Raw genomic sequence first — 16,392 nt, forward strand, 5'->3', positions numbered from 1 at the left:
TTGAACAAAAATAAATAAATCACTGGAAAAAAGCATTGCAAAACACAGTAATTAGCCTTAAGACATTAAAAATAATTACTTGAAATAAGAAAGTAAACTTGCTGCTTTGGATTTCAGGGTTTTATAAAGGTTATAGCTATACATACAGTAATAAAGCTGGTCATGTGCTTGAGTTCCACTCCATTTAGCTATACATTCACATGGAGGAAAATGGTGAGGAATTTGGTGTGAAATTTTCCGCGCTGAAAAATAAAGCCTCCCATTGATTTCAATGGATTCTGCTAGCTTTTATTTTTCCACTAGCGGAATTTTCCACTAGCGGAATAAAAAGCTAGCAGAAGCCATTGAAATCAATGGGAGGCTTTTTCTTCAGCGTGAAAAATTCCACACCAAATTCCTCAAAATTTTCCTCCGTGTGAATGGACCTTTAATTCTTTGTGTCTGCAGAAGATAATGCTGGGCTTCCTACAGCCACCCCATAGAATTAAATGGAGAAGTGCAAATGTGCAACCTGTCACTCCATTCATATATAAGGTATCTACGCGGTGGGTACCAATCACTGACTCGATTGGTATTTTCATCAGATATAATTTTTTTTTTTTTTACTGTCAATAGAAATTGCTGGTACTAGGCTCATAGACAGAATTAACTGATATCAGAGCTGGTGTAGTGGAGATGTTGGTGAGCAATAGTGTGTAGTGAGTAGTACAGGAAGGGAAGTATGGATCACACTGGAGACAGAAGTAGACTGTTACAGCCTAGAAGAAGAGTGAACTCACAAGTGCCAGGACTGTGTAAGCTTACCATCTTCTCTTGTTTGTAGCATGCTATACATGAAATACCCTCACTGCTCTCCCCATTAAAAGTTAAAAAATAATCTGTCAATTCTCTATTAGGTCATGAAAAATCGCGGCATTTTACAGTCAGGGCGAAGTGGATGGGATTCTAGTGAATCCCATGCCCACTTTGCAGTAAAAACCACGCTGCGGACACCCCGCGATTTCCAAAACCGCCACGGTTTTGGAAATCGCAGCATGTCAATTATAGCTATGGAAATGCCAGTGGTTTTCCCATAGGTGTAATTGGAACAGAAAGTCCCCCACATTCCCTTACCTCCCATGATGGCTTATGGTTTTCAATACAAATTGTACTTTGTAATGGCACCATTCAAAATCATGTGCAATGTACTGGAAAACTGGAAAAATAAATCAGAATGAGCTGGAATTGGAAAAAAATGCATTTACGCCAATTTTAAATGGGTTTAGTTTTATGGCATTATGACAATTTTATGTATTCTGAAAGTCACTACGGTCTTGGCAATAACAAATTTATATAGTATTTGTAATGTTTTAATACCTTTTAAAAAATTTAAAAACTTTGATAACGTTTTTTTTATTGATACCATTTGGGTCTGATGGTTTAATCTCTTTCTATTCCATTTTTTTTTTTATAGGAGGCAAAAAAGGTTTTACTTTTGTTTATTTTTTGTTTTGAACTTTTATGTTCTTTGTATTTTTTCCTCGAGGCCCTTAGGAGCATTTATACTGTGTGGGGAAAGTGTGGAGCATTATATGGGAGGGCCCTGTGGCGAGCTTATTATAGTGTGTGGCTGCTAAGGAGCAAATTATATTGTGTGGGGCCACTGTGGAGCGTTATACTCGGGGGCACTGTGAGAAGCCTATTATACTGAGTGGGGCTACTGGGGAGTAAATTATACTGTGTGGAACCACTGTGGAGTATTATACTATGTAGGGGCTCTGGAGAGCAGATTCTATGTTGTGGGGCTCCTGGGATGCATATTATACTATATGAGGCCACTGTGGAGCATTACACTATAGTGGGGGTGGGGTTGGAGGAGCATTATACTGTGGTGAGGCAGGTTCTGGGGAGCATATTATACTGTGTGGGGCATTATACTGTATGGAGCAGATCATACTGTAGGGAACCACTGTGCAGCAATATAAAGAAAGAAAGAAATAGGGGGCACTCACCCAAGGCGTATTAAAAACTTCTTAATTTATTTCATCTTCAAATAAAAGCAGTATAACAGGAGAGAGACATGGTTAATGTGGCTTCACATTAAGCTTGAGAAAGCACCTGAATAGTGCAAAACGATTGTCACTTTTGCTGTTACATCTAGCATTCCTCTCTCCTGTTATACTGCTTTTATTTGAAGACAAAATAAATTAAGAAGTTTTTAATATGTCTTGGGTGAGTGTCCCCCACTTCTTTCTTTGTTTGTTTATATCCATGAACTGTCTTTTCATTGAAATAGAGCCGTCATTAAGTGTTTTACTACATCGACCAATATTTCCAAGTTTTTCCTCTATACCACTAATGTGCAAATGATAGTAGTGCCACCTCTTTTGGCTCTTTGTCTCTACTGTGCAGCAATATATGAGGGGGGGGGGGGGAGGGTGCTGTGTGGAGCCTATTATAATGTGCGGGGCCACTGCAGAGTAGTATCTCTGCCTCCCACTGAAAACAATGGCAGGCGGATTCCATGTGGAATCTCCCCTGGAATCGGACTGCTTCCATTGAGAATCATCCATGAAACATATATTAAGCTGTGTGTGTGGAACCACTCAGGTAGATGCTTGGTAGCAGTGCGGGAAACAGGGACACCGAGATTGGGTTGCACACAAGTTCAGCGTTTATTTCACTTGTAGTGTATAAACTGCCTTTGCAAAGGCATAAGCAAACAAAGCAAAAGCCTTCTCGGTTGAGAACTAACTACAACACAAAATGTTCCCTGACTATACAGGAGCCTGACTGCCAGACTCTCACTCTGGATACATCAAAAGGTGGCACAGTACCTGATTTGTAGGTTCAGTACACACAGGAACTCTCAGCTCTGTCAGTGTGGTACCACACTTCCTAGTCCTGACACACAGACTATGTCGGGCCTTAATTACACAGCTGACCTCCCTGGTGTGGGTCTTACCAAACCCCTTTAGCTGCCTGGCTGGAACATACCTGTTCTCCCACACCACACCCTTCACTTTCTCACAGCTGGTATATAAACACTTGAAAGACTCAAAATTAGAGATGAGCGAGTACTATTCGAAACAGCCGTTTCGAATAGCACGCACCCATAGGAATGAATGGAAGCGGCCGGCATGCAGACTTTGCCAGCAGCTGGCTGCTTAACCCCCTGCGTGCCAGCTGCATCCATTCATTCCTATGGGTGCATGCTACTATTCGAAATGGGAGTTTCGACTAGTACTCACTCATCTCTACTCAAAATATCCAATATACCATCTTATCCAATAGAGTGCTTAAAACAATGGTCTAAGTACTGGCTCGTCATTTTATATGATGCAACCTCAATTAGCACTTTATCTTCTTCAGTTCAACCAAATACCCTTTTAAGATATGTTTGGAGAGATAGTGGGAATCAGGTGTAACAAGAAAACATGCATATGGGACCCCAAATAAGTGTGAAATGAACTGGCAGTGTGTCAGCAGTAAATAAAAGCTTAACACACCTTTGCACAACATGAAGATCCTCAGCAAAGCCAGCTTAATTTATTGGGTAATACATGCTTATGGCACTCTTTTGATCTTCATAAATGTTCAAAGCGAGAAGGTAGAGTGAGATTGGTATTTAACGTAACAGCATTATGCATACCCATAATTAACAGTTTTTTTCTTTTCAGGTTCTACACAAGTTTGCCCAAATCTCAATACTACTGAGGATGAGGATGCTGCTTTGAAAGACTGCTCTGTTGCTAAATCCATTTCTTCCCTAATGACAACAGAGTTACTTTTGATACATAATCTAATATGGATGAACAGAAACCTCATTCTGAACTGTCATGACCATCAAGTTATTTTTGGAGTGGATGTGAAATTGTTATATTTCAGGAAGCAAAAGATATGGGAAAACAACACGAATGGCTACTTGAAAGAAAGAAGCACTGTAGCTCGGATGTAGAAGCCAACATGAGAACAGAAGGCATGGGCGGAAACTTGAGTTTTTGGGAAAGCCTTGTGACGGGACATCCTGTTTGTACCAACTGGAAGCAGGAGGCTGAGGGATCTATATACCACCTGGCCAGTATTCTCTTTGTATTGGGCTGCATGGGAGGAAGTGGGTTTTCTGGACTTTTATATGTCTACATTTTCTTTGCTTTGAGTTTTCTCTGTACTTGTATTTGGGCCTGGCTGGATGTCTGTGCTGCTGATGTCTTTTCTTGGAACTTCATCCTCCTGGTGATATGTATTGTGCAAATTATTCACCTTGCCTACCAGTTGAGGAGTGTCACCTTTGATAAAGAATTCCAAGATGTCTATGCTTTAGTCTTTCAACCACTGGGGATCTCATTAACTGTTTTTCGAAAGATCATCTCATACTGTAACGCAGAGGTGATAACTTTGGAAAGGGATCACTGCTATGCAATTCAAGGGAAAACACCCATTGATAAACTTTCGTTACTTGTGTCTGGAAGGTTGGTGTTCATGTGTAATTTATATATTTTTGTATCGTGCGATTTGAATTATTTGCATTTATATATCTGCCCGCCATACACTTGCATACTTTGCTAAGTGCAAATCTATTTTGCATTGGAAGAGGTAAATAAGCTGCTATCAGACACCTCTGGAGTGGCATGTATCCTCTGAGACTAAACGGATAGGCACACACGTTAAAATTTAATTTGCCAATTTTTTTTAAACTATTCTATTTGTATGGTGTTGTCAATCAGCAGACCATTTGCTATTTTTGGAACTCCTAGGTAAGTGCATGGATAGACCCTCAAATGTGCAGTTACCTCTTTCTTCACTATGGCCAGGATACAGCTGTTCTAGAGCTAGATGTGAATCCCAGACTTGGATATATAAATTCCTACAGTAATCTAAAGAGCCTCCCCCTGCCTACTTTCTAAATTACATAATTCAGCAATAATGTATAGTTACCGTCCTTCTGTGACGTGTGCCCGCACATGCACAAAAGCGCCGGAGTCCCAGCTTTGCACTGTAGCTGACACTCCATCTCTATTATGTTTCTGACTTTCTGCTTTTATTATACCTATACGGAAAACTCCAGCATTTCCGTAGGTATAATTGACATGCTGCGATTTGCAAAAACAAGAGTGTTTTTGATAGCACAGCATTGCTAGAATCTAATCTACTTTGTAAATAATGTAAAACACTGCATTTTTGCAATGTGGAACCCTGGCCTAAGCTCCTAAAGGAATTTTCCTATTAAAGACATTTTTGGAATATACATTGGCCCTGTACCTATCTCTAAAATCAATCTCATTGCCCTTCTATGTATCTAACCGTGACCTCCCTGTGAAGACTATCAGCTATGGTTGGGCTTTACGGAAACTGCATAGCTCTGATCTAAACAGCGTAGTGTTGTTTCTGTAACTCCCATTCATCCCATTTTATCTATTTTGTTGATATTCCTTAAATGGCTTTATGTCTCTAGGCCGGGACCCCACGTGGTGCAAATACTGTAAAACCTCTGCAAACTTTTTGTCTAAAGCGCTGTGGGAAGAACTTTGATGCCTTGCCGCCGTGGTTTTTCCTGCAGTGCTTTTTTTTACTGTGGGACGCCACATGGGGCTTTAGCCTCAAGGAGGTAAGTTGGTTTTCCAGGATCTAATATTAATGGCTTATCTTTGGATGAAGTTGAACTGTAGTACCAGTTACAGATAATACATATAAATTAGGACCGTTAGGATGGATTCACACGCTAAAGATTTTGGTGCAGAATGTTCTACAATTTAAAATCAGTTTAATTCACCTGTATGATGTGTGGTAGCGAGTACATGGATTTTTGCAAATCAGATGTGGAAAATTTTGTTTATGACTTTTTTCTTCTTTTTGTCACATGCCATAAATATCATGTATTTTTGGTGGGTTGTTATGTTCACAAGTTTTTATCATGCCATTTTAAGCATTTTTCACTCCTTTTGTCTATTGGAAAATGCCTCAAAGAACACCTTACCTAGAGCAGTGTTTTTCAACTTATTCAAGCAAAGTACCCCATAGTGAGAAAAAAACATCCCAACCAAGTAAACCCAAAATAGCGATCACTGATCAATGTTAATAAAATAAGGCTTTGTTTGAAGCCTTTAATTAGCCTTTAAGAAAGGCTATTCGTCTCCTACCTTTAGACGTGGTCTCCGCCGCGCCGTTCCGTAGAAATACCGGTTTTAACCGGTATGCAAATAAGCTCTCCGCAGCAATGAGGGCGGGCCCCAGCGCTGAAAGGCCGATGAATGCATCCCCATTGCTGCCCGAGAGCTCTTTCCTGCGCCGCCTCCTTCTTCTGCAGCAACTCCGCCTCTTCTGGCTTCTCTTGCTCTTGTAGTTCTATACAGGAGCATAGAGAGGCCACCCCAAAATGGCCACCGGCTGGCTCCTGTATTGAACTGCAAGAGCGGCTACCCAAAAATGGCCGGCGGCCATTTTGGGGTGGCCTCTCTATGCTCCTATATAGAACTACAAGAAGAAGAGGTGGAGTTGCTGCAGAAGAAAGAGCTCTCGGGCAGCAATGGGGATGCGCTCATCGGCCTTTCAGCGCTGGGGCCCGCCGGTATTTCTACCGGCCGGGTAGAAACCGGTATTTCTACGGAACGGCGTGGCGGATACCACGTCTAAAGGTAGGAGACGAATAGCCTTTCTTAAGGCTATTCCGACGTGTTCATTAGAAAAAAAAGTAGTTTAATGGTAGAATCCCTTTAAGGGTCTTGAGAGACCTCAGAGTATAATAGTAGTTTGTGGGTGGCAAACATCACAAACTACCATTATTGGGAAGGGCAGGAGGGCTCTCCCCACCGCATGTACCGAGTCTTGCGAACCACTGATCTAGAGCATGCTGCATTATATAAATAGTCGTTTTACAGCTTTCCACAATATCTGAGTCTTATGAAGCCATAATATGGAATCTATTATAAAGTCAGCATTCAACAGAATAAAGGGTGCCTACACTTCTTTAGTATATAGATGTATAATTATATATATATATATATATATATATATATATATATATATATATACTTTAATTGGAATTTAATCACTAGATTTTGAATAAATTTAATTAGCTTTGTTCCAACTGATCATGGATGTCAGCTATTTATGCAGGAGTTGGAGTTTGAGCTGGGTTGTGGAAAAATAGAGGAGTTGGTTGGTTTGGCCTACCGATTCCAGTTTTGATGTAAAGGAGCATACGTACTGCATGTCTCCTATGCTATGCTCTATCCTGGGACTGATATCTCAAGTAGTTGTACATATAGAAAAGCCCCTTCTCTTAAGCCACACTTAGTAATCCAGTTGAAAGCAGATCTCGCCTGTGGGAGTCGTTTTACGTTTATCTTTCTTTGTATTCTGCTATCAGTCCCATGTTACCTCCACACAGCATCACATAGGCAGCTTTTGGGGGTCGGTAAATTATCCTTCTCTCTATGGTCTTTTAAAAATAAATCTAAGAGAACATAAGTATACAGTCATGGAGAATGATCTGTGGAGTATTTCATTATAACTGTGTGACTATTTATCAGTAGTAGCTAGTCATAGGAGAGCCTTTGTGGAACAGTCCGTACAGGAAGTGAGATTGTGACATTTTCAGATAGCAGATGGTCATGTAATTTTGAGCACTATGGGATATGTTCGAACTAAAAAGAAGAATCAAATGAATTTTGAGATAGAAAGAAATAAGATTATACTAGCTGATTTATTACTAATTGGGACATAGGCACATAATGAATAATGAAAAGAAAGTGTCAATCTGTCGCTTTAACCCTTTCCCAACATCTGCCGTAATAGTACTATATAAATATGGTGGCCGCTCAGGAACTGTACTTCATTTACTGTACTTCATGGTGCTTCATTTATTATATGTCCTTATCTCTACTCTGTTTGCAATTGCTACTTTTAATCCCTTTATCTGTCCTCTAGGGGACAGACAGTGTTTGCTATCAGCATAAAAAGGTGTCAGTATACATCAGTATGTGCATCAGTCCGTTTTAAAGTCTCAAACTGAAGTCAAACGGACAGGTGGCATACTGATGTGTGAACCAAGCATAACTTATATTCTAACTATTATGTTATGGTAATGGCACACACTAAGAAACATCTGACAACCACCTGTAAGTCCGGAGGTAGGACCTGGGCTCCGAATGTGGCTTTAAAAAGCACATTTTATCACCTCCAACAAGTCCAGCTCTTTACATCATTCAATAGGTTCTGCTCAGTGGCGTAACTACCGGGGTAGCAGCACTCCAACAGCAACTCCAGCACGTAACGATCCCTATTTACTGCAGTGCTGGGGGCTGCCTGAAGATGGAGAGGAGCTGCCTCCTCGAACAGTCCATCTTTTAACATTAGTAAAGCTAGAAATTGCTGCCTTTACTACTGCACCCAAGCAGGGGCTGCCTGCTGTCCGGGCCCCTGCCTCCCGGCACTTGCATAGTGACAGCAGGCAGCAGGGGCCTTCTATCTCCTGCCCGCTGTCCCAAGCCCTGTGCCGGCATCTATACTAGTATATTGAAGGACCTGAGACATGACATCATGACGTCATCAAAGGTCCTTTAATCTACTAACATAGACTCAGTGTCTTTTGTTGGTGGAGCTTCCCGGATTGTACAGGTCAGTGTACAATGGGGGGGGGGATGGGTTATAGGCTGTGAGGAAGAGAGGTACATGGGTGTGCAGGCTGTGTGTGAGAAAGTCTGCACCCCCATTCCTTCCTTTGTCACATATAGCCTGCACAGCTATGTACCCCTCCTACTCACAGTCTGCACCCACATTCTGCCCTATGTGAGCAAGAGGAGAGAATGGGTGGTGTAGGCTGTGTGTGAGTAAGAGGGTGACCTGGGGGCGCAGGCTGTGTGAGAGAAAGAAGGGTGACCCGGGGGCGCAGGCTGTGTCTGAGAAAGAAGGGGGAATGGGGGTGCAAGCTGTGAGTGAGCAAGAGTGTGGTGGAATGGGGGGTTCCCCCCTCCAGATCACCCTCTTGCTTGCACACAGCTTGCACCCCCAATTCCCTCTTGCTTATATACACCGTGCACCCCACGTCACCCTCTTATTCACAAACATCCTGCACACCCATGTACCCCTCTTGGAGGGGGCCCCATGTCAAAAAGTTTGCCACGGGGCCCCGCCATTCCTAGTTACATCACTGGTTCTGGACATTAGGGGCCCGGTGACAGCTGCTACCATTATTCTCGGAGGTCTTTTCGGACCCCCGAGTATAATGATCGGGGCCCCCTGTTGGTGGAATACTTTCCACCAACAGGGGGCCCCGAAGCTGTAGCAACGGCTGAGACACAGGAGCTGCAGCTCTGGCTCCTGTCAGCGCTTCAGGATGCTCCCCCTCTCTCCCCCCTCCCTTTCTCTGCTGTCCTCTGCCCACCAATGAGAGGAGGAGGCGGGGCTTATCCCTGCCGAGCTCCTGCCGTCCTGCACTGGAGGAAGAAAGGAAGAAGGAAAGTGAAACTAAAGCTACACAGGTACGTACTGGGGTTACTTATTAATATCAGGCATATGGGGTGATTACTTGTGTTTTAGTAACTCCATGTGCCTCATATTAATAGCAGTTAACCCCATCATCTCCCTCACATTAACCCCTGTGTGCCTCACCATAAGAGTTACTGATATGTGAGACATATGGGGGTAATAATAATGAAGATACTTTATTATTACCTCCATGTCTCTCACATATCAGTAACTCTTATGGTGAGGCACACAGGGGTTAATGTGAGGGAAATGATGGGGTTAACTGCTATTAATATGAGGCACATGGAGTTACTAAATTGTAATGCACATGACCAGATTTTTTATCCACAATTTGTCCTGGTATAGCGGTCAGCAGGTGACGTGACAGTATTTAGTCCTGTAGGGGCCACTATTGGGTATAATACTGTGTGCAGGGGCCACTATTGGGTATAATACTGTGTGCAGGGGCCACTATGGAACATAATAGAGCGCGCAGGAATGCGTAGGAGGGACTCGGTCGAGATCTTCGGTGTCGGGGGGCCCCATGTCAAAAGTTCGCCACGGGGCCCCGCCATTCCTAGTTACGCCACTGGGTTCTGCTCCACTGATTCTGGCACTGTTGGATTTTTTCTCTATCTCACACCATTCCTTAGCAATCAGTGCTGTTATCTTTATTGTTTGATTTGCTATTTAGGTTCTATACTGTCATGCAGGAACAGGAGAGGGGTATCATTCTGACACCAACTGTCCCTAATTGCCTCCAGGCAATGCAATTAACTGCGCTTATTGGTTTGAAACAGTGGAGGCTAGAGAAAAAAATTACATTATATTTATCTGAAATGTTCATTTGCAAAAAACATTTGAAAGTAAAGTTACTCTTGTGAGGCCCCACATTGCAGAAACACAGCTATTTTTGTTGCAGATTTTGCTGTTTTTTAGGCAAAAAAGCACCGTGGGGAAAAACAGCATTGTGTTATTTCCTGCAGAGCTTTTCACAGAAAGCCCACAGAGCCTCTGTGAGTATGTTTGTTTATTTTTACACCTCCTCTGGGCCTCCACTTGTTACTCCAGAGTATAAGGGTCAGTTCACATGTGAACCGTCCGCGCAGGTTTTGACACAGAGAGAGACGCGGCGAGCCGTGTCTCTCTCTGGTAAAAACCCGCCTGCCGCAACTATCGCGGTCGCGGCTTTCCCCTCCTATGTCGGCTCAAATGGATGAGCCGACATAGGAGGGTGCTGCCGCTAGTTGGAAGCCGCGGTCCAGCGCGCCGCGGTTTCCGCCTGAAGATAGGACATGTCGCTTCTTTTCTCCACTAGCAGCAGCCCGCCGCTAGCGGAAAATGCATTGAATGCATTTGCAAGCGGTGTGCAGTGAAAGCACACGGATCCCCATCCCCATAGACTATAATGGGGTCCGTGAGCTTGCCACAAGATCTCCGCAAGGAACATGTGAACAGGAAAGTACTTCACAATCTATTTTTTTGTCCGCATGACTCGTGCGGAGATCTCGCGGCAAGCAAGATCCATAGTCTATGGGGTCTGTGTACTTTCACTGCACACCGCTTGCAAATGCGTTCGGTAGTCCATTCGGGGGGTCCAAAGGCAGATGTGAACCAAGGGTAACAAAGCATATATCTTGGAGTACAGCATCTAATCCCATTGTATTGTGGTACAAACCAGAATATACCTCTCAAATTGACACACTATATTAAAACTAGGAGTAAAAGGATTTGTTTTGCTCGAAAAAAATAAATAAATAAAACGCATACTGTAAAAAACAAGCCCTCTGCTAGTGGAATAATAAAAATGCTATGCCTCTTCAAAGGCGGAAAGGGAAAAAATGGAAGCAAAAGAATGAGAAATGTTTGAGGAAATGGATAATATGTAAAAAAAATGTGTAAATTTGTTATGGAAAACTGTATGTATTTTATGATCCAGCTGTCTCAGTACAAGCAGGGCTTTGGTTCCATATACTATATAGCATACAGATCTTTACCAGCTGTTGATCATAAGACATGTGCTGGTGTTACCATATTTTACCCTATAAGGTAACCAGTACTATCACCCTGCTCTGTGACATTTACACGTCCTTTCTTCATCCCTTAGATATGAGGTTAAATCTATAGGAGAAACCTTTGCAGGCAGCATATATTTGTCACCAAACCCTTAAACCTTATCATTTTTCATACACTTGTTACTTGTCACAACAAGAGTCTGTTCTGCTCTGGGTCTCTTTTTACAAAGGGCACATTCCCAAATAGGACAGTGGATAATGCAATCTCTAACAGTCATTGAATGTGTGCCAGAAATAGACAGATGACCTGCAGATACGCAGGACCCTAGGAAACAAATTGTGACTTTAACCCTACACATGCTCTTGGCTAACGTTATAGATTATATGACAAGCTTTGGAGCTGAATGAAGACCTTGTCAGAAATGCAGACTTTTCCATTTTGTGATCGGTATACATATATATTGGTGTCCATTATGTATTTGCTTTTATAATATGGATATGCCCACAATGAGTTTTGCATTTAATGTATTGGAGCTGCAGCTTCACCAATAATAATGGATGATCAATAAGATTATTATAATGACTCTTTTTCCCAGACTCATCCTTGCTATTACCAGCATTGATTCAACATAAGCTACATGGTCTATTTTTGTTGGGTGGATACGTACTTATAAAATTGTAAAATTGCACAAAATATTGCTAAAGTAATCATTGATCTTACTTTAAGGTTCAGGCCCCACATTGCGGAAACGCAGATTTTTTTGTTGTAGATTTTGTTGCGGTTTTTTGAACCAAAGCCAGGAGTGGATTGAGCAGAAGGTAGAAGAATAAGAACTTCCTACATATATCCCACTCCTTTTGTATTCATTCTTGGCTCAAAAAACCTCAGCAAAATCTACAACAAAAAAGCTGTGTTTCCGCAATGTGGAGCTTCAGCCTAAAGGAATATTTCAGAAAAATGAACTGTGGGCTATATGTGAGGTAAAAGAAAAACAAAATGATACCTAGCCTGGTCTTCGGTTGGGGTAGTGGGTCCCCCGTTTCCTCTAGTTCTTGGACTGTCTGGGCTAGAAGTCCACTGGCCTAAGTGGTCATGTGTTGTACCAGTGATGTCACTGCTGACATAGTGCAGATGTTAGAGGGTAACTTAATAAATGCTTGTTCATGAAGAAAAAATACACATTTTGTTAGATACTTTCTGCTGCAGTTTTGCTCTCCTTCTTGTCATTCCGATTTTATAGCCCTCACATGATTATATAACATAACCATGTGGCAAATCTTTGCTGTTGTTTATCAGTGGCAGCAAATAGTTGCCAATATCATGTTATACTACATCGAACTAAACTTTATGTTTTTTTAAACAGTCTTATGCTAGGTGGACGCTAGGTTGTACATGGAGCCCGGTGGACTCCATTGACTATAATGGGTCTGTCGGGTGTCCATCAAAGTCTGATTTGCGGCATGAAAGTCTATTCATACATGATAACTGTACATGGAATGCAGCATTGCAGTGTGATAATTGATATCTTATCCATCTTTGCAGAATACGGGTGACAGTTGATGGAGAGTTTCTTCATTATATTTTTCCACTTCAGTTTTTGGATTCTCCAGAATGGGACTCACTGAGACCTTCAGAAGAGGGTGTTTTTCAGGTAATTGACAATATCTGTAAAGCACTGCGGAATATAGTAATGCTGTATAAGTAAGGAAAGATAAATATGAAGTATTATTGTTTATGTGAAAATGTAGCTTTTTTTTACTCCAACCTAAATTAAACAGGAACTAATAGTTTTATTGGAATACATGGGAATTTATTCATCATATGTAGCAGGCATAAGTGAATTATATACACGTGTAAAAAATATTTATATTGGCCAAGAAACGGATATAAAGCAGAAGAATTTGGAGATGTACATTTGTGAATTGCACTGGGGATTCTCACAGGGGCTGTCCCTGTTTACTAGGAAGTTATAGTCCAATAAGATATGCAGACTTCCTTTCGAGATTAATGCCTCAACTGGGCAGGGTGCCAGGGGTACTGGGAAGACCCCATCAATAATAGGAAACATGAACTCTGGCACTCCAATATTCCGAATTTTTAGAACCCAATTTTATTATGACATCATAAAACAGACCTATCTGGGGTCTGTTGATGCACAATATCTAACCGTTACTGATACTCTGCCGTATGCTATATGAGGGTTTTAAGATGTCACAATAAAACTGGAGTGCCGGAGTTGATTTTTCCTATTACTAGGAAATTATAGACGGCAAACATTTGAGGCACAGCATGGATGCTTGCACAGTGTTCCTGTTGCAGATCTGCATAGGGCTGAAACCTCAGTGTCGCTTTAAGTCATATGAGAATCGAAGTTAAGCTGCAATGCAATTTTCCAGTGATGGCTGAGATGGGAATATAGGGCTCTAAACAGCCCAAACAACATAGTAGTGCTATATTTTTCTTTGGCTCAACACAATGTATTCAAATACAAGTAAATACTGTATGATCTATGGAAACAATGTAGCACAGCAAGCTTTACTGCTACAGTACTTACCACTATGTGACTTACAGTATCAGCATAGAAGAGTTGTGCTCTGTGGTTTCTGGAAGTCCAAACCACCTCAGACACATGGGTATTCTCATTTCAGCCATAAAATGAGGATACTCCTTGAAATTATTCTTTATTGGGTTAAAGCATATAATGCCTGAAAGCTATAAACAATAATCAGCCAGGTTTAGATTTTCTGGTCATGCCGAATATCTACACATCTACTATTTCCTATCTACTTGATATTATTGTAATTCTGCATGTTATATTTTTTTAGGTGACACTTACTGCAGAAACAAAGTGCAAATACATTACTTGGAGGAGGAAAAAACTCTATTTACTCTTTGCGAAGCATCGGTTTATTTCAAGACTTTTTTCAATGTTGATAAGGGGAGATATTGCTGACAAACTCTATGCATTAAATGAAAAGGTATTTGTGGACAGTGGATTTCGATTTGACATCCGGCTTCCAAACTATTATCACATGTCCTTGCCAGAACAGTCCCACTCGAGGGCTCCCACCATTCGTGTTCAGGACTTCTCCACCAGAAGAAAAGCAACAAAGAGGCCATAAAAAAACCCATTCAACTTTCTTATTCTCACTTGAAATATTAGCTTGATAATAGTCAAGACTTATCAACTGTGGAAAGCAAAGTGCCACTTACTGCATTCATCCTAGGCAGTAACCTGTTCATATTCACTGTTTTTATAACGTTCACTGTCTACTGATTTATTTCATCTTGCCATTTTAAATAAAAATATGTTAAAGGAATTGCAAACACCCATAGTATTATCTTAAAGGCAAACCATGAATTCCGTAAGATAATCCTTGTGTTCAGTAAAATATGTAGTAGACATGTAATGCATCTTCCACGCAACAGCTGCCACTTAGATGAAATACATGTAGGACAGTTGATGTTCTTGCCATGCATCCTGTATCCTAGTTCCTTAAATCTTATTTTTTCAGTAGTACAAGCTAGAGAGGAGACTTATTTATTTCTGACAGTCCACGATTACTAGAAACTTCTTCAACATTCAGATTGTAAATATAATCCAAAGTTTTGTAAGCAACAGTTCTGCTAAAAGTTTCTAATATTAGCTAATCATAAGTCAAGAGAACATGTATTCATAGTAAACATTTTTTCATTGAATTTTTATGTCTTTATGTTTTTCTTGGTGATTGCTCTTTTCCATCTTTGTACATTCCAGACAGAGACAAATGAGATATGCTTTTTATTTCTAATGTTGTATTAAAGTGACATTGCAATTGCAAACAGAAACCCAAGGAAAATGAAGAAATGTTATTAATAGAACACATCTGTGTGCTGACATCAGAGAATCTTGTAACTGATATTAATAGGTATCAATGAATATTTATGAATGGATGCTGCTAGAGAAATAATGGTCCCGAATCACAATATATTACCTGATCACTAACTGTAAGCCTTAGTGATGGTTGTTCCTCAAATATATCTTTGGAAATATGACATGAACATGCACAGATTAGGAATTCCACAGAATACTCAATTACTACTTAAGTCATGTTTGTGTAATTTTTATGGCTAAAATAGGACAGGAGGTGGCTGGAATATGCAAATAGCCAAGCTGACTAAGCTACTTTTGTTTTCATGACTCCCACAGAAATGATTGAGAGTTGAAAACATAGCCTGCTGAGGCCTCATTCACATCTGCGTCGGTAATCCGTTCGGGGGAGTCTGCATGAAGATCCCCCGAATGGACTACCGAACGCATTTGCAAGCTGTGTACAGTGAAAGCACACAGATCCCCATAAACTATAATGGGGTCCATGTGCTTGCCGCGAGTTCTCCGTAGGGAACATGGGGACAGGAAAGTACTTCACAATCTACTTTTCTGTATGCGTGATTCGTGCTGAGATTTCACGGCAAGCCCATGGATCCCATTACAGTCTATGGCGTGCATGTGATTTCACTGGACACCGCTTGCAAAATGCGATAGGTAGTCCGTTCGGGGGGTCCCCATGTGGGCTCCCCTAACGGATTACCAAACGCAGATGTGAACCAAGGGTCAGCTGTTTCCATATTCCTGGCATACGGATGGGTATTCTCATTTAAGCCTTTTAAAAGGAGCCGGTCAGGTCTATGTGGGATACTAAACTCCCAAAGGCCCTTGTGTCCCAAATAACCCTGAGCTAATGTTGTCTGTTGGCAATATTTTTTATTTTTTTTTAAACAGCCTCCATACTTCCAGCACATATGCATTTTTTAACTGAGGACAGAGTATTACACTTTGGTTTCAGTGTGCATGTGCCAGATATCTAAAACAAGCACAGTGGTGTATGTTCCCAGATTCATGGAAGAGCTGCTGAAGAATCAGGAGCTTCATAGATGAGTCCAATGACT

At 41.3% G+C, this 16,392-nt stretch overlaps 1 protein-coding gene across 2 annotated transcripts in view; it reads left to right on the plus strand.

The window, feature by feature from the left end:
- POPDC3 (popeye domain cAMP effector 3) overlaps window positions 1–15,122 on the plus strand; it is a 33,281-nt gene extending 18,159 nt beyond the window's left edge. For both annotated transcript variants that reach the window (XM_075268167.1, XM_075268168.1), the window contains exons 2-4: window positions 3,660–4,451; window positions 13,006–13,114; window positions 14,289–15,122. In XM_075268167.1, the coding sequence (XP_075124268.1) occupies window positions 3,880–4,451; window positions 13,006–13,114; window positions 14,289–14,585 (978 nt within the window). In that variant the 5' untranslated portion in view covers window positions 3,660–3,879 and the 3' untranslated portion in view covers window positions 14,586–15,122. The remainder of the gene's footprint in view (window positions 1–3,659; window positions 4,452–13,005; window positions 13,115–14,288) is intronic.
- Window positions 15,123–16,392: the final 1,270 nt, after the last annotated feature.

Source organism: Leptodactylus fuscus, chromosome 3 (genome assembly GCF_031893055.1).
Source record: "Leptodactylus fuscus isolate aLepFus1 chromosome 3, aLepFus1.hap2, whole genome shotgun sequence".
In the NCBI taxonomy this organism is placed as follows: Eukaryota; Metazoa; Chordata; class Amphibia; order Anura; family Leptodactylidae; genus Leptodactylus; species Leptodactylus fuscus.